A 23,716-nucleotide genomic window follows, 5' to 3' on the forward strand; every position below is an offset into this window, starting at 1 on the left:
AAGCTGTCAAAATGCTATACCCAAACTTACTTAACTACACTATTTATGACTAGACATTTATATAGTTTTCTTAATTTTATATATATATATATACATATATAAACATATTTTCTTTATCCATTCATCTACTGAAGGGCTTCTAGGTTGGTTCCACAGTTCAGCTACTGTGAATTGTGCTGCTAATATATAAACATTGATGTGGCTTTGTCCCTGTCATATGCTGTTTTTAAGTCCTTTGGGTATAGACCGACGAGTGGGATAGCTGGGTCAAATGGTGGTTCCATTCCCATCTTACATACTCCATACTGCTTTCCAGATTGGCTGTACCAATTTGCAGTCCCACCAGCAATGTATGAGTGTGCCTTTTTCCCCACATCCTCGCCAACAGCTATTATTGTTTGTGTTCTTAATAGCTGCCACTCTGGACTGGAGTAAGATGAAATCGTAGAGTGGTTTTGATTTGCATTTCTCTAATTGCTAGAGATGTAGAACATTTTTTCATATATTTGTTGATTGTGTATTATCTTCTGAGAGGTGTCTGTTCAGTTCCTTGGCCCATTTATTAATTGGGCTATTTGTTTTTTTGGTGTTTAGCTTTTTGAGTTCTTTATATACCCTAGAGATTAGTGTTCTATCTGATGTGTGAGTGGTAAAAATTTGCTCCCAAGATATAGGCTCTCTATTCACCTCATAGATTGTTTCTTTTGCTGAGAAGAAGCTTTTTAGTTTGAGTCTATCCCATTTATTGATTCTTGGTTTTAATTCGTGTCCTATAGGAGTATTATTAAGGAAGCTGGGGCCTAATCCAACATGATGGAGATTTGGGCATACTTTTTAATTTTAATACGCGCAGTGTCTCTGCATTAATTCCTAGGTCCTTGAGTTGAGTTTTGTGCATGGTGAGATAGGAGTTTAATTTCATTTTGTTGCATATGGATTTCCAATTTTCCCAGCACCATTTGTTGAAGAAGCTATCTTTTCTCCATGAATGTTTTTGGCACCTTTGTCTAATATAACTGTTATTATGTGGGTTAGTCTCTATGACCTCTATTCTGTACTATTGGTCTACCAGTCTATTTTGGTGCCAATATCATGCTGTTTTTGTTACTATTGCTCTGTAGTATAGTTTAAGGTCTGGTGTGGTAATACCACCTGCTTCACTCTTCTTGCTAAGGATTGCTTTAGCTATTCTGGATCTTCAGTAAATGAATGGATAAAGAAAATGTGGTATATATACACAACGGAATATTACTCAGCAATAAAAGAGAATAAAATCATGACATTTGCAGATAAATGAATGGAATTGGAGAATATAATGCTAAGTGAAGTCAGCCAATTCCAAAAAACCAAATGCCAAATGTTTTCTCTGATATAAGGAAGCTGACTCATAGTGGGGTTGGGAGGGGGAGCATGGGAGAATCAGAGGAACTCTAGATAGAGCAAAGGGGTGGGATGATCAGAGAGGGGGCATGGGGTAAAAAAGATGGTGGAAGGAGATGGATCTCATTATCCTAAGTACATGTATAAAGACATGAATGGTGTGAATATACTTTGTACACAGCCAGAGATATGAAAAATTATGCTCTATATGTGTAATATGAATTGTAATGCATTCTGCTGTCATATATAACAAATTAGAATAAAAAAAGAAAAAATATACATATACACAAATAACTTAAAAACCTAGGTCCTGCAAAATCATATTAAAAATAACAGGGCTCAAGGAAAAACTAATGTTAGGAGCTAACCACTTAAAAGCACGCAGTCTTGCAACCAGAGTACAAACAGCCTACAACAAAAATACTGGCATCACTCAACCTCCACCATCACTTGAACCAAGTGCCCCTTGTAACCTTATCCTGGAGCTAATGAGTCCTCTTTAGAAATGCAGGTCCTTGAAGGCATTCACTGCCAGTAAGAATCAGTTTCATAAAATTAATATGAACCAAGTGTAGTATTGTCACATTTTTTCCTAAATATGGACAGAAATGTCTTCACAACTGCTTCAACCACACATGTAACCTCACTGGACAGTTTAAAAGCAAAACACTGGGGCTGGGGTTGTGGCTCAGTGGCAGAGCACTTGCCTGGCATGTGTGAGGCCCTGAATTCCACCCTCAGCACCACATATAAATAAATAAAAAAAAATAAAAGCCCATTGACAACTTAAAAAAAAAAAGGCAAAGTACTTCTCAGAGCCATTAGCCAACTTTTTTTCCACTAGAAAGGCACTTCTGCACGATTTTCAGTTATTTTGTTTTATTTTGGAGGTCTTCATCAATCCCTAAAAGTCTTTAACTGTGAAAAAAGTTTAATCTCATGGTTTCAAAACATTCTGAGGAAAATGATAGATGAACCAATACAACTCCACTATGACCATTATTCCCTTAATCACCAATCATGTATAAGCAAATTTACAGCACAGAGACCTGCACTGTGGCAGAACAGACCATAATTAATTAAGCAGACTTGTATGAGGCTTTCTTCTTTGTAATTATTTGAGTTACAGCTGATAAACTAGGATTGCTGTGTTAAAGAATAAGAACTTTTGACAAAGTGTGGGCAAATCATACCTAAAAAACATAAGTCAATTTCTGCTATTTGCTGAAGTATTTGTTCTCTGAAGTTCTGCCAGCATGGTTGTTTATTTTTTTTTAAACTATTTTTTTTTTTTTTTGGCTAATTTGGTTGAGTAAAACGTACCTGCATTTTAATATCTATGTCTTCAAAAAACTAAGTATTTTCTTTCCATTGTTTGTTTCAATTTATATTTCTGCTTATATGAATTATCTACCTTGTACTGAGATCTTGATACTTTTAAAAATTCGTTATATACTTAAGCAGAAACACTGCTTTTCACATCTCTGACAAGAATTAAAATGGAGGTCCACATATACTATCATTCCTTGGGTAGAACTGACTCTTTAAATCATTTTTTGGTAGCAAAGAATAGCTGGCTTGTGTTGACATTACCAGTTTCATTTTCTTTTTATCCTCTCTTGAGGTCCTGGAAGTGCTGTTTCTCCCCTTCAATAACTCCCACTGAGATGTACCAACCAATAACTTCATTGTACAGCCATTTTGGCTCCCCACTAGCTCCAATGCAACCGAGACCAGCAGGTGCCAAATGCACAGTTTACAAATACAAATGACTGTCAGGTAGCTGTATTGACAGGCTGCCTTTGAAAGGTTCTCTGGTGTTGAAGTAATTGCACATGCACCAGAGATAAACATTGAGAGAGGATCAATTTAAATTTAATCTGACATCATCTACTGTCACCCACAGTAAAGTGCTGAAATAATATCTATAGAAACGCAAATGGTCTACAATGTTTAAGATAGAGGTCCTACTAGTTTGGTTTCATAAGGGCCAAAGACTATCACAACTAATACAGTATGAATTGCATTTGCTAGTTTAGAAATAATTCATGAATGATTAAATCTTAAATGTGACAAATCTGTAGAGAACATGCAAGACAGATTTTCCCTGACTTGATTTTTCTCCTCTTGTCAACAGATTAAAGAATTGTGAGCAAGAGGCAACAACAAGGGAGATCCAATGAATCTGAACTGATGTACAGAAAAAGGGATTGCAAAAGGGCTCTTATCTAGCACCTGGCCAGAAATTATCCATCATTATTAAGAAGTAATAATCAGTGAGACAACAATAAATGGTCAAGAAAACAAAGTGGTAATCTGCTAAAAGATCCTTACCATAGTCAGCAAAATTATATTTTTGCACTTTAGGGCACAATTTTCCTAACAAGGACACCTAAGTGTTCACTTCCATCCTCCACTTTTCCATTGTTTACAACTCTTTATTTTTAGATGAGGTAGAACACAGTGAAACACACAACTGTTAAATGTATGACTAGGCTTTGATACATGCATAGAAGGTACGAGCTATTTTTTTATTGTTTAAAAAAATTATACAGTAGATAATGTACTTTTTTTCAATCTAAGTTCTATAAGCTTTAACATATACCTAGCATTTTGTTATCACCTCCACAAACCAGATAAGAACAATTCCATCCTTTGTAAAGTCAGACCTTCCCTTTTCCCCTAACTCTTAGCAATTACTAATCTGTCTTCTGTTCCTACAATGTTATATACATGCAATCATATAACATATAATCATAAGAAGGGCTTTCTTCCCTTAGCACACTACTTTATATAAAGTATTCATTCATTCTATTGCTGAATAGTATTTCATTGATATAAAATAATTGTTTGTTCATTTACCCACTTCAGGTGATCATGAACAATGCTACTACAAACAGATATGCATACATTTTTGTGTGTGAATTTTATTCCTCTAAAATAAATACTGGGTCAAATGGTAAGTATATGTTTAACTTGTTAAAGAAACTGCCAAACGTTTTTCTAGAGTGACTATATCATTTGCAATCTCACCAGCAAGGTCTGAGAATTCCAGTGGGTCCGCATCCTAATGAACACTTAGCATTATTACTATTTCAATCAAGGCATTCTAAAGAAATACAACAGCATCTCACTGCAGTTCTAACTTGGATGTCTCTAATGACTAACGGTGCTGAGCTTCTTATGTATTTATTTGCTATCTGTATATCTTCTTTACATTCAAACGATCTTTCATTATACATAAATTAAAAATGAAAGTTTTTAATTTAATGAAAATCCAATTTATCAATTTTTCTTTTATGAATAGTGTTTTTGATACTCTAGGAACTCTGCTTAATGTCAAGTCATGACAGTTCTCCTACGTTTAATCCTAAGAGTTTTCTAGCTTAGTCTTTTATACTCCTGTCTATGATCAATTTTAAGTTGATTATTCCTGAAAGAAAATTCTTCTTTGGTATGAGGATGTTCAACTGGTGCAGCATCCTTTGTTAAAAGACTGTCCTTTCTCCTCTGAATTGCCTTTGAACCATTAAAAAAAAAAATTACCAAATTATGTCTCTATTTCTAGATTATTCTGTCCCATACAATGTACCTATTCTTTCATCCATATTACACTGTCTTAATTACTTTAGTATTTATCATGTCTTAGAATCAAAATCCACCAACTTTGTTTCTTTTTCAAAACTGTTTTGGCTTTTGTAGTGTTACCTTTCCATATAAATTTTAGAATTAGCTTGTCTAAATCTACAAAGAATCTAGCTGAAATTCTGACTAGGCTTATATTAGGTCTATATAGGTCAATCCGGGGACAAAAGACAACTGCACTGAGTCTTTCGATCCATAAACACAATATATCACATCATTCATTTTGGTTTTGGATTTCTTTCATAAGTATTCTGTAGTTTCTAGCATACAGATAACTGCACATATTTTATCAGATTTAGTAGGTAGGATTTTTTTCCCCTTCTTTTGGAACTATTATAAATGGAACTTAATCTTTGTTTTATAATTGTCCATTGTTAATAAAGAGAAATATAAGTTTTTTAAAATTGACTTTGTATCCTGCTAAAATAATATCACTTCTAAGCTCTAGCTTTTTAGTAGACTTGTTGGTAATTTCTACATAGACAATCATGTCATCCTCAAAGAATCTGATTTTTATTTTTTTCTAGTATGCTTTTTATTGATTTTGTTTTATTGTACTTACTAGGCATTCTGGCACAATACTGAATAGGAATGGTAGTTTTCAACCTTAAGAAAAGCATTCAGTCTTTCACTATTGAATATTAGGTATGGGTTATTTATAGATGCCCTTTGTAAGATAGTGGAAGTTTTCTTTTTTTTTAAAACTCCCTAATTCCCCTACCCCGTGGTAAACACCACTCATTTCACTTCTCACTTCTAGGAGTTCAAGTGTTATACACTCTCATAATGTGAAATCATGTAATATTTGTCTGTGACTGGCTTTTTTCACTTAATATAACGTCTTTCAGGTTCATCAATGTTGTCAAAAATACCAGGATCTCTTATTCACTGTGTATGTATACACCATATTTTCTTCATCTATTCATCAGGTCATGTAACTAAGGCTGATTCCATATCTTAGTTATCATGAATAATGAGGCAATGAACATGGGAGTGTGGACACCTCTTTGAATTACTGATTTCGTTTCCTTTGGATATATAACCAGAGGTGCAATTGCTGGATCATAGGGCTTTTTTTTTTTTTTTTTAAAGGATACTTCATACTTATACTATACTTCATACCATTAATGACTATACTAATTTATATTCCCTTTTCTCTATGCTAGCACTTGTTGTCTTTGTGAAAACAGCTGTTCTAACAGATGTGAAGTCAATGTCTCCATGTAGTTTTAATTTCCATTTTCTTGATAACTTGTTTTGAGAATATTTTTTTCATATCTGTTGGCCACTTCTATGTCTTCATTTGACAATGTTCAGATCCTTTGCTCACTTGTTAATCAGGTTGTTTTCTAATTACTGTGTTCCTCAGATATTTTGGATATTAATCATTTATCAGGTATGTGGTTTGCAGATATTATGTCCTATTTCATAGGCTGTCTCTTCATTCTGTAAGTTGTTTGCTGTGCAAACAGCTCTTTATATTGATGCAATCCCACTTGTCTCTGTCTTTGCTGCCTGTGCTTTTAGGGTGATATACACAAAACTGTTGCCTGGGCCAATGTAATGGAGCTTTCCCCCCTATATTTCTTCTAGTAATTTTACAGTTCAGGTCTTAAGTCTTCAATCTATTTCAAGTTGATGTTTGTGTATGGTGTGATATAAAGGTCTACATTCATTCTTCTTCTTATGGATATCTAGTTTCCTTCTACTTTTCCCAGCACCATTTATTGAACAGAGTGCCCTTGCCACCACTGTGTGCTGTTAGCACCTGTTAAAAAATTCAACTGACCACAAATGAGCAGATTTATTTCTGGGCTTTCTGTTCTCTTTCATTGTTCTATGTCTGTTTTCATGCAAGTACCATGCTATTTTGATTATTACAGCTCTAGAGTATATTTTGAAGCCAAGTAGTGTGATACCTATGGCATTTTGGTTTTTGCTCAAGATTGCTTTGTCTACTCAAGATCTTTTGTTGTTTTCTCTATTTCTGGGGGGAAAAATCATTGGAATTTTGGTAGGAACTGCATAGAATCTATACGTTGTTTGGGGTACATTTTTCATTTTAACATTATTAATTCTAATCCACAATCATCAGATATCCTCCCATTTCACTGTGTCATCTTTGATTTTGTTCAGCAATATTTTATAGTTTTCAATTCACTAGTCTATCATCACCTTCTTTTTCTTTTTTCATTTTTCTGTTTTGTTTTTGTTTTGCAGAACAAGAACTGAACCTAGAAGTGCTCTACCATCACTGAGCTACAACCCCATCCCCATCCCTTTTTAAATACGCACACACACACATACACACACACACATACACACACACACACACATAAGAGACACGGTCTTACTAATTTAGCAGGCTGGCCTTAAATTTGTGATCCTTCTGCCTCAGTATCTGGAGCTGCTGGGATTACAGGCATGTGCCATCACACCTGGCTCTCTTCTTTCTCTTATCAATTGCTCTGGCTAGGACTTCCAGTACTACATGGAATAGAAGTGGTGAGAAGAAGTATCCTTGTCTTAATCCTAATCCTAGAGGAAAAGAAAAGCTTTCGACTTTTCACCATGGAGTAGAATCTTTACTATGAGCTAGTTGTACACGAGCTTTATTATTTATTACACTGAGGTATATTCTTTGCATACATAATTTGGTGAGCATTTTTATCTTGAGAGAATGTTAAGTTCTGTTGAATAGTTTTCTGCATCTACTGAGATGATCTGGTTCTCATCTTTCATCCTGTTAATGTAGTATATCACAATTATTAATTTATTTTGTTGAACTATCTCCCCTTCCAACCCAGGTTTAAATCCTACTAGATTATGGCAAATGAACCTTTTAATGCCCTGTTGAATTTAGTTTGCTAGGATTCTGAGAAGAATTTTTGTATCTAAGTTCATCAAGGATACTACTGGTCTATAATTTTCTTTTCTTGCAGTGTCCTTGTCTGGCTTTGATACCATGGACTGCTGGCCCCACAAAATGAGTTTGGAAGCTTTTACTCCTCAATTTTTGGGAAGAGTTTCAGAAGGACTGGCATTACTTCTTCTTTAAATGTTTGGCAAAACTCAGTAATGAAGTCATTGTTTTTGTTATTGTTTTTAAATGGGAGACTTTTTACTAATGATTCAATTTCCTTACTTTTTATTAGCCTGATGGGATATTCTATTTGTTCATGTTTTAGTCTTGTATGGATCTAGGAATGAGCCTATTTCTTCTGGTTATCCTTATAAGTTTCCTTATATTCCTAGTTTGCTGGGCTTTTTTTTTTTAGTGCTGGGGATGTGGCTCAAGCGGTAGTGCGATTGCCTATCATGCGTGTGGCCCGGGTTTGATCCTTAGCACCACATACAAAGATGTTGTGTCCACCGAAAACTAAAAATAAAATATTAAAAAATTCTCTCTCTCTCTCTAAAAAAGAAAAAGTTTTCAGAACTCTATTTCCTAAAGTATTTAAAAAAAATAAAATAAATCAGAAATAAATGTTGCATTTTTTAAAAAAATTTTTTCTTCATCTACCATGTGATCATGTGATTTTTCCTATTTGTTCATTAATAAGCTGAAATATGAATGTTTTTTTAAAATATATTTTTTAGATATATGGACCTTTATTTTATTCATTTATTTATATGTGGTGCTGAGAATCGACCCCAGTGCCTCACACATGCTAGGCAAGTGCTCTACCACTGAGCCACAGCTTCAGCCCTGAATTATGAATATTAAATCTGCCTTTTATGCTTTCGATAAAGTCCAGTCGGTTGTGACATGTTATCTTTTTTATATAGTATCGAATTTAGTTTCCCAACATTACGTGATAATTTTTAATCAACTTATAAATAGCACAGTACAAACTTATTGAATGTATTATGGTGTAAGACACACCATAATTTTGCCACTCAGGATGTTTAAACTCTTTCAATTTCAGATTTCTGGTTCATAAAACAAGAATGACAGCTTTATTCAACTTTGTTGCATTTTTTTAATAGTCTGACAGACTTGGGTTTGAATATATATATATTATTATCTTTAATCATAATGGATAGCACTTCATTCATCAGATGCTTTTCATATATATATATATATATATATATATATATATATATATATATACACACACACACACACACATACATATATATATATATATACACACACACACACACACACACACACATATTCACTTAATGCTTACAATCCTATGAAGTAGACATCATGACAGTTTCCAAGGCATAGAGGTGCCAAGTAAATTGCCCAAGGTGATATAGGTAGTAGGTAACAGGATGGAATTCAAGCCTAAGCAGTCTGTGCCAACAGTTTTAGTTCTTTACCATTATGCTATATTGCTTCTTTACTCCAATTACTAAATTTCTCAGAGATTTGTTTATTAAGAGGTGGAGATATTACCTGACACATACACTGTATAAGTTAAGGCTAGTACATTGTCTGGCTATTAGCACTTGATGTCCATTTTGCTGTCAGGACAAATAAGATAAAATATATCAAGCATCCCTAATCTGAAAATGCAAAAATTGAGATGCTTTAAAATCTGAAACATTTTGAGTATCATATCGGCATTCAAAAAGTTTGGATTTTGGAGCGTTTTAGATTTCAAATTTTTGGATAAAGAATGCCCAACCTGCATAAGATCATATCATCTGCAAACAGGGATAATTTAACTTATTCCTCAGATTTGAAATGACTTATAAAATACAAATCACTAATATGTAGATAATAAGTGTCAGTTGTGTGATAAGTATAAGAGAATAAGAATGAGAATGGTATTTAGGGATGGGGCCACTGTATTCTCCAGTGGCTGACAAAAGGCATATTCAGAAAATCAAAATGAACAGGAGAGGTAGCAATGGTAGGATAAATGAGTAACTTATAAATATTACTACAGTTCCAGATGTGAAGACACAAGTGTTCAAAGTACTCAAACTCTTAGTATTGTAATAAGCAACTAAACTAAAAGCAAATTAATCAGAACATTTATTGAATGCCTACTAATCTGTAACAAAGTGATCCATATAACAAGAGATAATAATAAAAATATAAGATAAACAAAACGTGCCTTTTAAGAAATTCTATCAGTACCTATTTTTTTTCCACTTAAGAAAACCCTCAGAATGGGGCGTGGAGTGGGGGTGGAGGAAGGGTATATTAGGTGATGAACACAAACTAAATTCTCAAGAGTTAGAAGAGGTCTTCATATTACAGTTTCAATGCAATCTGCATCAAAATACCAATGACAGTCTTCCCAGAACAAGATAAAACAGTTCTTTTTTTCCCTTTATTTTGTTTATTTATTTTTATGTGGTGCTGAGGATAGAACCCAGTGCCTCACACGTGTGAGGCAAGTGTTCAACCAATGAACCACAACACCAGCCCCAAGATAAAAGAGTTCTAAAGCTCATCTGGAAGGGGAAAAAAAAAACCTAGAAAAGCCAAAGCAATTCTAAACCAAAATAGGCAATGCTAGAGGCATCATCAAATTATATTGCAGAACTATAGTAACAAAAACTGCATGGTACGGGCATAAAAGCAGATACAAAGACCAATGGTACAGAAGAGAAGACAGAGAGACAAACCCACACAGATACAATCATCTGATCCTTAACAAAATAGCCAAAAACAAACATTAGAGAAAACAGACTTTAAAACAAATGGTGTTGGGAAAACTGATTAACCATATGTAGAATGGGACTTGATTCTTTCTCTGTCACCCTGCACAAAAGTCAACTCAAAATGAATCAAAGATCTAGGAATTAAACCAGAAACTATGCAACCCCTAGAAGAAAATGCAGGGCCAACACTCAACAGGTGCTGGCAACGACTTTCTCAATAAGACCCCCTAAAGCTCAGGAAATGATACCAAGAATTAATAAATGGGATGCATCACATTAAAAGGCGTCAGCACAGCAAAGGAAACAAGAATGTGAAGAGAGAACCTACAGAATTGGAGAAAAATCTCTGCTAGCTACTCTTCTGACAAACAATTAATATTGAGAATATATAAAGAACTCAAAATCACCCCCCAAACTTCAAGTTACCAATTAATAAATAGGCAAATGAACTAAATAAATACTTCTCAAAAGAAATACAAATGACCAACAAATATTTATGGAAAAAAAACAACATTCAAACACTAGTAGCAATTAGGAAAATGAAACCAAAACTACATTTTTCAGCTGACTCTAGTTAGAATGCAAGCCGTCAAGAATACAAAATAATAAATGCTGGATAAGGTGAAGAAAAAGAAATACTTTTACACTGTTGGTGAGATTACAAATCAGTAATAACCACTATGGAATCAGTATGGAGGTTCCTCAAAAGACCAGGAATGAAACCACTACATGACCCACCTAAATGTCTCCTCAGTTTTTATCCAAAAGAAATAAAGTCAGCATACTATAGCATACAAGCATGCCCATGTTTTTTTGAAGCCCTATTCACAACAGCCAAAACTGTGGAACAAGCCGAGGTGTTCATCAATGGATGAATGGACAAAGAAAATGTGGGGCTGGGGCTCAGTGGTGGAGCACTCATCTGGCACATGTGGGCACTGGTTTCGATCCTTAGAACCATGTAAAAGTGAAATAAAGATATTGTGTGTCCACCTACAACTAAAAAATAAATATTTTTAAAAAAGAAAATATAGGATGGAATATGAATATATAAATATGATTGTCTGTGCATGAAATTTGAGAACATTATGTTAAAGCAAAATAAGCCATACTCAGAAAGTCAAGGATTGTATGCTTTCTCTCATACGTGGAAGTTAGAAAAGAAAAAGGAAAAGAAAGGTGAGTGGGGAGACCTCATGAAAATCAAAGGGACATCCACAGATAAAAGGAACCAGCGGGAGGGAAGAGGATAGAGAAAGGGAAATCACTGGGGATTGATACTAGCCAAATTGTATTGTTACAGTGTGTGCATGTATGAACATGTAAGAAAAAATTCCATCACTATGTACAATTATAATGTACCAATAAAAATATGAAACAAAAAGTTAAAAACAGGCCTTTGGGGCTGGGGATATAGCTCAGTTGGTAGAGTGTTTGCCTTTCATGCACAAGGCCCTGGGTTCAATCCTCAGCACCACAAAATAAACAAACAAATAAATAAATAAAAATAAAAAAATCTTCTTTGTGTTATACATAAAAAAAAAAAAAAAAACAGGCCTTAATGATAAATTGACTTGAATTTCTTCTTCTACCTATTCTGAGTTCTTTGTAACTCCAATTTCTGGCTTGCTCTCTCAGAGGTCAAAGAAGCAGGTTAATTTGTCACAATGGATAACCAAACTGCTGTATTAGTAAGATACCTGTCCCCTACCACCTCATTTTAATTTTGCTGCCCTTTTCCAATTTGCTCATCACAAACTCCTGCTGCCATTAACATAGCCAATAAGCTATAGCAAACTTCCCAGACTGATTAGTTGGAAGAATTATAAGAATAATTTTACAGTGATTCAGTAATTTGGGAAAAATGACCTACAGCCCAGAGGTAGGGAACTCATTATCATTAGAGTAACCTATCACATTTTAGGATGGTTCTGACAGTAACAAAAATCTTCCCATCAGGTACTACTTGACCTGGAATCTGTCCTATTGTTGCTGTTTCTCCTATCACTTAGACTCCAGAAATAGTTAAGAACTGTTTTAGCTGTCTGGCCATAATTGTTAAAATTTTTTTCTTTAAGTTTTCAGCAGTCTCACACAATATCCCATCATCTATTCTTCTCTCAGGGCTATAGAACACTCCTATACCTGACTATAAGTTCAGAAATTATCTCCAATCTTTTCCTATCTCCATATAAAACCTTCATTTAGATTTGGCAGGAAACCAATCTGTTCAAACAATACCAAAAAACAAACAAACAAACAAACAAAAACCATCAAGGATTCATAGAGCTGTGATCTAGTTCCAGGTACTAGTAAGTAGTGGCTTTTTAAAATTCTTCCACATGCATACTGACACTGCCTTTTACAGGTGCTGAAAATGTCACTGTTTTCATGCAGTGTCATGGATTTAGAACTTTGGGATTCAATATACTCTGTGAACCCTAGCTTTATTACTAATTAGTTGTGATGCCTTATAAGTTACTTTGCTTTACTGAGCCTAATTTCTCTGAAACAAAGAAGAGGTAAACATAGAACAGTGGTAACCACCTCCCAATGCCCACCTCTGTCAAGGGAGTAGACTCTGCCCCATAAATCCACTTCTTCACCACAATCATACTTCCTCTAGATGACCCCCAGATATTCTGAGTTACTAAGGAAAAGTAATTATAATAATATATGGAAACTGCTTATCATTTAAGCCTTAATTACCATGCAGCACAATAACTTATATAAGCCATTAAATGTATCAGCCTCAATTTACTACACGTTTTATTCGATTTTAACATTAACAACTGTTCACATAGGTTTAGTTTGTAGCTCACACAGAATGTACCTCTTCACAATTTAAAAATAAATGATCGAGGGAACAGTGTCTAGAGGGGAAATCAGTCACCTAAGGGAGAAAATTAAAGAAGCAATTTATTTTTTGAAAACTTAAAATATATACCAGGTGCAGTGGCACACACCTGTAATCCCAGTGACTCAGGAGGCTGAAGCAGGAAGATTTCAAGACCAACCTCAGGAACTTAGGGTGTCCCTAAGTTAGACCCTATTTCAATATAAACATTAAAAAAGGGCTGGGGATGTGGCTCAGTGGTTCAGTAACCCTGGTACCAAAACTAAAAATCATATGCTTTGCCCATTTTCTATTAAGCTATTTCCTTTACTGTGCATGTTTTTTAGTTTAATATAATTCAATTTGTTTCTTTTTACTTTTGCTCTCTCTGCTTTTGGAATCATATCCACAAAATCATGAAGCTTCCCCCCACATTTTCTTCAAGTGGTTTTAGTTTTCAGGCTTTATGTTTTGTCTTTAATCGATTTTGATGTGATGTTTCTGTATTGTACAACATGAGGATCTAATTTCATTCTCGTGCAATATGGATACCCAGTATTTCCCAACATTTCCCAGCACCATTATTGAGCAGATGGTCCTTTCCTCACTGTGTATTCTTAGCACCTTTGTTGAAAATCAATTGAATATAAATGAATGAATGTACTGTTGGGCTCTCTCATTTGTTATGTGGTTGAGGATGTTGTATCTATATTCATCAAGAATATTACCTTATAATTTTTTCTAGTATCCATGTCTGATATTGGTTATCAGGGTAAGGCTAGCCTTGTAAAATGAGATATGAAATACCTCCTTTCTTCAATTTTTGGGTAGAGTTTGGGGAGGACTGGTATTAGTTCTTTAAATATCTGTAGCACTTATCAGGAAATCCATCAGGTTCAGGGCTATTCTTTGATGGAAGACTTTTTATTACTGATTCAATCTCCTTACTCATTACTGATATGCTAAGATTTTCTATTTCTTCATGATTCAGCCTTGGTAGGTTGCATGTATATAGAAATTTGTCAGTTTCTTCTAAATTATTAATTTGTTGGCACAAAATTGTTCCCAGTAGTCTCTTTACCTTTGTATCTCTATAGTATTACTTGTAATATCTCTACTGTCCATCTGTAATTTCATTTATTTGAATCTTCACTCTTTATTAGTTTAGCTAAAGGCTTTTCAATTTTGTTTATCTCCCCAAGTCTTGGGGCTGGGGTTGTAGCTCAGTGGAGGAGGCTTCCCTAGCATGTGTGAGGCACTGGGTTCAATTCTTAGCCCCCATATGTAAATAAATAAAATAAAGGTCCATCAACAACTAAAAAAATATTTTAAAAAAATCCAAGTCTTGTTTTCATTAATCTTTTCTATTATTTTTATAGTCTACTCTGCTCTGATCTTTATTATTTTTTCCTTCTAAACTTTGGGCTTGGGTTTTTCTTCTTTATGTAGTTCCTTAAGGTGCAACATTAGGGTGTATTTGAGTTCTTTTGAGGGGGTTGGCAGGGACCAGGGATTGAAATCAGGGGCACTCAACCACTGAGCCACATCCCCAGCCCTATTTTGTATTTATTTAGGGACAAGTTCTCACTGAGTTGCTTAGTGCCTCATCATTGCTGAGACTGGCTTTACTGGCTTTGAACTTGCCTGTCTCAGCCTCACAAAACACTGGGATTATAGGCATGTGCCATCTTACCTGGCAAGTTTCTTTGTGTGTTCTTCAGCTTCAGAATTTCTGCCTCCCTCTTTCTCTGTTTCTTTCCTTTCCTTTTCTTTTTTTTCTCTCTCTCTCCCTCTCTCTCTCTCCCTCCCCCACCCCCTCTCTCTCTCATATCAGGGATTCAACCCAGAGACACTTAACCACTAAGCCACATCCCCAGTCTTTCTTATTTAGTTTTAGAGACAGGGTCTTGCTAAGTTGCTTAGGGCCTTGCTATGTCATGGAGGCTGGCTTTGAACTTGTGATCCTCCTGCCTCAAGCCTCTGGAGTCTCTGGGATTACAGGTGTGCACCACCATGCCTGGCTGATTTTTTTTTTTTTTTTTTTTTGACATATGTAATTTCAATCTCTGTTGATTTTCTCAAATTTTGGTCTCTTATTGTTTTCTGAATTTCACTGAATTATTTCTCTGTTATTTTCCTGAAGTTCACTAAGCCACCTGAAAACAATTCTTTGTCAGGGAGTTCATATATCTCTCTTTCTTTGGTGTCAGTAACTGCGAGATTATTGTGTTCTTTAGCTGATTTCCCACACTTCTTGTTGACTTGGTTCTTCACATTTTCTGTTGCTTTATGCTGATGTCTGCATATGTGAAGAAGTAAGGCTTTATTTATCCCTGCAGGTATGCCTAACACCTAGCCAGCCCCTGAGGGACCAGGTCCAGCTCTGTCTCTGGCCCAGTGCCAGGTCAACCCAAGCAGCTTAAGGTTCTGGAATGGCCCCAGCACTGGCTGGCCCCCACATCCAGACTTATCCCATTAGATCTGTGCTAGACCAGCCCCAACAGATCTGAGCTCCAGATTGCCCCTGAAGACCCAGGTTTCAGGCTGTGCTACAGGACTTGGGCCATCCTTTTGGACCTAAACCTATAGGCTGTCATCAGCTGACCCAGGCTATACAAGTCAGCCCCAGTGGTTCCTGGCACCAGGCCAGCATCCATTATCCTAGGCTGCAGAACAGTCCTGAGAGATGAAGGGTCCTCACCAGCCCTAGCACTAGGCCAGCCCCAGGCTTCAGAGGATCTGATCTAAGTATGACTTTAAATCCTACTACAACGGCTGTCATATAGAAAACCTAGATAAATATTTAGTGAATTAATAGGCTAAATTTATCCTTTTGAATGTAGGTTAAAAAGTCAAGTAAGATATGATACTGGTTTATGGTTTACAACACAACCATTTCTCTGAGTACAGGTAAAGCAAGCCCAATTAAGATTTCTCATGGGCGCTGGGGATGTGGCTCAAGCGGTAGCGCGCTTGCCTGGCATGCGTGCGGCCCGGGTTCGATCCTCAGCACCACATACAGACAAAGATGTTGTGTCCACCAAATACTAAAAAAAAAAAAAGATTTCTCATGACTTCATAGTTTATAACACAACCAGTGCCCCTCATTAATTAAAAAAAAAAAATCTCATCAGGAAGGTGGTACCATCAACCATATTTTATGTACCAAAAAAAAAAAAAAAACAGAACAGAGAAGTTTAATGACTTGACTTGCCAGGACTCAATTGTCAGGACTCAACTGTTGGCCTCTAATGCAGTTTTAGGACTGAAAATCTTCTAACAATCACATCTCTACTGGAATGTTTAGAAGCCTGTGAGGTGATTCATTCTGAGATAGGACTTAAAATTATCCTCTCTGTGCAATCTAGACTTTTAAGATAAAAAAAAAAGGCATTTAAACAAAATTTTAAAAGAGAAAGTCTAAGCTGATTGCTTAAATTTTTCCATATACTAATAAATAATTCTGGGCTGGGGCTGTAGCTCAGTGGCAGAGCACTTGCCTAGCATGTGTGAGGCACTGGGTTTGATCCTTAGCACCACATAAAAATAAACAAATAAAATAAAGGCATCTGTCCATCTACAACTATAAATTTTTTTCTAAAATAAAAATAATTTTAAAAAAGAAATAGTTCCATTTTTAATCATTGTCTTTAACATCTCTGAAAGGTGATAAATATTCAGTACCTGTAGCAATTAAAAGGCTTACACATTTATTTTCATACTATGAACATCTGAGAATAGAGCCAGAAACTTTACCTATTCTTGGAAAGGTTCATACTAGTTTCATAGTATGCCACTAGAATTACCTAGAGAGAACAAAATTGTGACACACACACACACACACACACACACATACACACATTCCTAAAGTTCTTGCTAGGTGGAGTCACAAGTGAAAAGGAATATTACCAACTTCCTTTAACCTAACCTAGGATTATAACTGATTTCCTTGGTGTGGGCTGATAAAGACCAAACTCAATGCAAAGCTAATTTTTCACAGAACATAAATTTTCTTTCAGAGATTAGTTCCAAAGCATTAATCATCAATCACCCCAACATTACTCACAAATCCCAATAATTTAATACTGGTGCATCTACAAGGATCTATCAAAATTCTCATAGTCAATTATTCCATGCTGTATAGTAAAAAGAAGTTCAGTCCAACTTCTTCAACCCAATTAACAAATATTACTGTTACAACATGGGATTATTTGAAATATTAAAACAATTGTTTTAAATTCAATTTTGAGACAAATATCAGTAATTTTTTAAAAAGCAAAATGAATACTTACAATACATCCTGAAAGTCTCCAAAAACATACATGTGCCTAAAGCTGTCAATAGCTATTACAGGACAATCTGCAGGAGTTTTCTGTATATGCAGAAGAGGATGTCTAAATTTGTCACAATCTGCATGCAAAAAGTTTATTGTACCTTTGAAAGAAATAAAATTTTGAATAGATTAGAATTTCTTCATTGTATTCTCGTATGATTATAAACAAAAAATGACATAACAAACAAACAAAAATATTCTTTTGAGTAACAGATCAGAAAAACTAAAATCTAAATACTATAACATTTAAAAAAGAGGTAGGATTTTAATTCTAATTTTCAGGGTAGAGAGTATAATTTCCTTAGAAATGATTTTAAAAACTCAAATATTATGGTGAACTTTTTATTTTCTTTAAGTGGGCAATCATTAGCTCTGAAGATTATCCAGGTCTGGGCAGGGAGTTCCTACAAAGATACATGAACTGTTCCCAAAAGATCATCTTCATTCCAGCTCCTTACAGCCCCTACTGGCAGATTTTTAATTTAATTCAACCTCAAAAATATTTACTAAGTGACTAATGGGTAGCTTCATATAGTGCTGTTATTTTATTTGACTTTCTTCCCTAATCACAGAGGGGAAGCTGTTGATGCCTCAAATTCTGTTTAGATATTTTTGAGAAATCTGGATGGCTACTCAACTTTCTTCCATTGAAAAATTAGTGTGAATCAGTAATATCTCTGGAATTGTCTATTAGAAAAGATGTCAGACAAGCATCTAAACACAGGGAAAAGATAAACTAATTTTGTTGACCCAAGACCCTACTTTTCAAGCTCTTTGATTTTTCTAAAATAAACATGCTGCAGGAAACATAAACAGAAGTGCACCACTATGCCCAACACTTGTTAAGCTTTTAACCCAAATGTTTATGTGGATATAAATGTAATGGGAAGGGTAGGGAGAAAGATCAAAAAGAGAAAGAAAGGATGAAAATAAACACCTTAATCTGTCTACCTTTTTCACTTATTAATTGCCGGGCTACTTCAGTCTGGAATATTTCTAAACTTTCTGTATCCTCTTTCATGTGGAAGAGTATGAGAAAAGGCAGTCCTTCTTCTGTCAATTCCTGCAGAGAGATGCATTAAATAAGAATCATTAGTTCCAGCTATTTTCTTTAGAGGAACAACCCTCTGCCCAACCCATGTAACAAAATAGTTGCAATATTTCAGGGGGGAAAAGTCTGAAGGTGTAAATAAATATAAGCCCTAAAGGAAGAATGAATTCACATCTTCTCCACCCCAAGTACCCAGACACTCCAGACCCACTTGCCCTGCTCTGTCGCAGGACTGATCAAACTCCCTTGGCTGATCCTTTAGCTAGTATTGCATGTGAGGGTATTAGGGAGCACCCAACTCACGCTGTGGCATTTGGAGTTGACCAAAGAAAGAACTATGCTAGTTCTTTATCATGATGACAATTTAGGAGTAAACATGATATATCTTTTCATTCTTCACAGGCAAAACTGAAAAACTGAGTGTATAAGCAATAAGTAAGCAAACTTACACTTATTTTAAGGTTTATTACAAAAATCATTCCACTTATATGAGAACTATCCAAAGCCAAAAAGTGTTTTATTTAGAGTAACAAACAAAAAACACTCCATAATATAGTCAGTTTTCAACCAATACACAATTTACCAACATTATTAACAAATACCTACCCCTATATAGATGTATTTTTTACAACCCCCCTAATATATACACACACTATAGTACAAAATCTTATTGTTAGTGGAGAATACAAGTATGATGGACAAATAGGATTTTAATCATTTATTCTCCCTAACAAATGTTAAGTTCTCACTCACGGAGTTCAAAAAGGGACTCAATGACAGAATTATTTCTATTAGCTATCCTTTTGAGAATCTCTCTAATTTAGTAACTGCTTTAGTATAAAGCAAAAATGATCTTTATCCTAAAAAAATAAACTAGGACCTACCTTCTAGGACAAATGTTTCCTTCTGGTTCCTATTCCCATGTTTAAGCCTGTTTCACTTGTACATAGGACATATTATTAAGTTTCTTGCCACATTTATGAAAAACTGAGTGTTATTTGAATTGAGATATGGTTTACATACCATAAAATTCACCATTTTTAAGTGCACAGTTTGGTGGTTATTACATTTACACAGTTGTGCAAACATCACCATTAATTCCAGACCATTTTTATCGCTCCCAAACAAACAAAAACCCTGTACCTGTTAGCAGTCATTCCCCATTTTCCCCATCTCCCAGGCCCTGGTGTCACATTAACTTTTGGTAAGCTAACTTAAAATGTCTTCTTTCTCATCTTTTATTTCTTGGGATCACATTTTTTCTTTCTCCCACTCATTAACTGACACTACTCCCCATGGTTTCTGCTCTAGTTGAAGCACCTCACCTAGTTCAACAACTTCAATCACCAGTTCTAACTGGTCCCTTAGCTATATAAAAGCCTAGCTCCAATCCATAATTTAAGCCTAGGTTTCCCGCTACCTGCTTAATATCTCCCTATCAGTCTAATCACCACCTTAAACAAATTAATGCACAGTCCTCTCCTCTCCAACCCCTCCTCCTAATCCTCCATTTCCTTTAGCACTTCATTTCAGGGCTGAATGCCTCTTCTTGAAAGCATTCCTAGATTCTGCCCCATCTCTAAAGGTAGAAATGAATGCTCTCTTGTAAACTCCAAGAACATTTTCTCAGTGATCCGCATGTGGTACAGGGCATGTATTTACTGATGTTATCTGTACACTCAAAATAATGGATTGAAAGCCCCTTGAAGACAATCTTATTTCTCTTTTTTTTTCCTCACAGATTTTTGTACACAATAATATTCAATCAACAAATGACAAAAAAATGAAAAAACGGATATTACTGAATAAATTCAAAAAGAAGACTCAGCAGTTACTTCTGAGGAAATTTAAGAGCCAGGAGAGTAAAAGTAAAAGCATGTATAGTATTTTATTAGACTCAAGAAATGTATGGATGGGGGCTGCGGTTGTGGCTCAGTGGTAGGCCACTTGCCTAGCATGAGTGAGGCACGGGGTTCAATTCTCAGCACCACATATAAATAAATGAATAAAATAAAGCTCTGTCAATATCCAAAAATCTTTTTTTAAAAAAGGACTGCATTATTTTTTAAAGTATGAACAATAGATTAGTAGTGGAAAACATATATGTCAATTAATTTGCTAAAGTCAAATATTTACATAGTAGCTAATAATTTATACTTCCTTAGCTTCCTAATTAATCTGTGCCCACACCAGCATTTTCTTTACCACACAAATTTTATAAGATTCAGGAAGATATTAAGACAACCAGTTTAATGAAGCAAATCTTTAAGTGACTTATAGCTGGTTGGTTACAACATACAGTAAGTCTCAAGAATTATTAAATGTGCCAACTACCACATGAGGAAAGGCGAGACACTGTTTTAAGACTTTCCAGGTCTAAATCTTTGAATTCTGTTTGAGATAACTCCTATAAGAACTGACCCCCCCCCACACACACAAAAGAATACAAAAATTTTTGAGCCTCTGATGACTACATGAGCTAATGTAATAAAAAAAAAAAATGTAAGTTACTCAGCTAAATACATATGAGGATTACAGAACTGAGAAAAGAACCAGGGACATTTATTCATTTAATAAACTATATGCTGAAAGAGTGAAAGAGTCTAATCTACCCTCTCTTTCAAAATCAAGGATAAGATCAAAATGTAAAAGATGAAGATTAACAATTCAATTGTTTCTATTTCTTTTAAGAAGACAGGAACCAAAAAACCTTTTAATGGTAAAAGATTATTCACTGTAACTCAAATTCACAAAGCATTGTTTCTAAAGACCATCCATTTTAACAAGGACCCTCAACCAATGGGTTGGTATCAGAGTTATCCAAGTATTTTCAAACCCATTTTCAAGGCTACACTGAACTATTCATTACTGCAACAGAGGGGTTCTGGGATAGCAGAAGTGGAAAATTACTGGCCTATATATTATGGAAATAGCTTCAATACAATTGTGTTCACTGTGTAATTTTTACAACTGGAAACTGTATTAAAATAGCACAAGGGCAGAGAAAGTTTGTTCGTTCACACATATAAAACACACACACACACACACACACACACATACACCACACACAAAAGCCCATACCTCTCCATTTTCAAATGTTATTTCTCGGACAAGAGGAACACATTTATCTTGAATCCAATTGTAAGTCAGGTCAAAATTTGTCATAGATCCCAAGTACACCATATCTGGAGCAGAATGCTGTAATAAAAACAGGGGGAAAAAAATAAATAAATCAAGTAAACTAACCTGTGCTGACAAAAACACATTTTTAAAATGCACATATGAACCCAGAAAATCAACAGGAGATATAAAAGAAACATAAAACATGGAACTTCTGAGAAAGAAGGTCATAGATGGTTAAAAAAGATAATTCTGTGATTATCAGGAACTTGATAATACAACCTATGACGTATAAACCTTCTGCTTTCCCTTGGATTTAAGATAATTAACTACAAGTATCTTCACCAAAGGCAGGCGAGCATTTTGAGAAGAAAAATTATCTGTATGAATAAATTAAGCTATTCCTTAAAAGTTAAAAATGTTAGAAGAAAATTTGGATAGTGAAAAAGCCTGTAAAAGATGCTACACAGATCTAAGAGATGGGTATCTCTAAAATTAATTACCTACAAAATTGTTTCCACATTCATTCAAAATCAATTTTTATGAAGTGTCTAACATGACGATAAAAATAATAACCAACATTAACCGAGTAACATTCCTATGTCAAGCACTATTTTAGGCATTTAAAATGTGCTGATTCATTTAAATCCTCCAAATAGCCTGATATGGCAAGTATTACCATCCCCGATTTACTAAAAACAAACTGAAGCACAGAGAAGCTAAGAAACTTTTCCAGAAGAACATACCTAGAAGGTGGCAGCTTTGATATTCAACCCTAGTCAGTCTAATACCAGACAGAGCCTGTGCTCTTAAGGACCATATTACATTGGGAGATACTAGGCTGGTTTTTGATAATTTTATGATGATACTATGTAAAGTATTATTAAAGAAATGAATTTGCTGATAATACAGGCAAATACACATCTGCCATGGTTGGAATATGGTTTGAGTATGTTCCAAGAGTCTGTTTGCTGGAACTTTGGTCCTGTGCTTCAATATAAGTGGTGGTAGAGCCTTTTAACAGGTGGAGTGGTAGAAGATAAAGAGGTCACTGGGGACCCTGTCCTAGGAAGAAATTAATGTAGTTATTCTAGGACCCTGTTTAGATTTTATGAGAGAAGTTGTTATAAAAAGAGCAACCAGTCTGTGGTTTCCTGTCTCACCATAAAATCAGGTGGCTATTCCCCTTTCTGTTCCTTTACCATGTGTGACAAAACCAAAAGGGCCCTCACCAAAGACCAAACCAATGAGGCCACCAATCTTGGATCTCCAGCCTCTAAAACTGTAAGCTAAATAAACTTCTTTTCTTTATAAAGTACCTAACTTCAGGCATTTTGTTACATCAACAGAAAATAAACTAAAACACTAATTCTTGTTTTGACTTCAGAAGAGGAAACAAGTTTTCTAAGCCAGAAACAAACAAAAAAAATTGTCCAAATAAATAAAAATTTTAAATTTCAATGTCAAAATACTGCAAGCAACATTTAAATGAAATCATCAAAATGAAAAAATGGCCACAGATTTCTATTTGTATGTATGTTATTAAAAAAAAAAAAACTGCAATGACAGACCTTTGGGTCAATTTGAAATAACACAAACTGTAATTCTTTCCTCTTAGTTGTGGGCCTAAACAGTTACTTTTACATTTAGATACACTTAAAATTTCTTAGCCAAGACTTAGAACAACCTAGCTGTTCCTTCTTGCCAGATTAATTTATGCCCT

At 35.0% G+C, this 23,716-nt stretch overlaps 1 protein-coding gene across 3 annotated transcripts in view; it reads right to left on the reverse strand.

The window, feature by feature from the left end:
* The window catches only part of Erp44 (endoplasmic reticulum protein 44), an 80,865-nt gene that overhangs the window by 3,399 nt on the left and 53,750 nt on the right, over nt 1-23,716 (reverse strand). For all 3 annotated transcript variants that reach the window (XM_027930971.2, XM_071600781.1, XM_027930972.2), the window contains 3 exons: nt 21,955-22,071; nt 18,774-18,885; nt 17,782-17,923 (listed from right to left, as the gene is read on the reverse strand). In XM_027930971.2, the coding sequence (XP_027786772.1) occupies nt 17,782-17,923; nt 18,774-18,885; nt 21,955-22,071 (371 nt within the window). The remainder of the gene's footprint in view (nt 1-17,781; nt 17,924-18,773; nt 18,886-21,954; nt 22,072-23,716) is intronic.

Source organism: Marmota flaviventris, chromosome 13 (assembly GCF_047511675.1).
Source record: "Marmota flaviventris isolate mMarFla1 chromosome 13, mMarFla1.hap1, whole genome shotgun sequence".
Taxonomy (NCBI): Eukaryota; Metazoa; Chordata; class Mammalia; order Rodentia; family Sciuridae; genus Marmota; species Marmota flaviventris.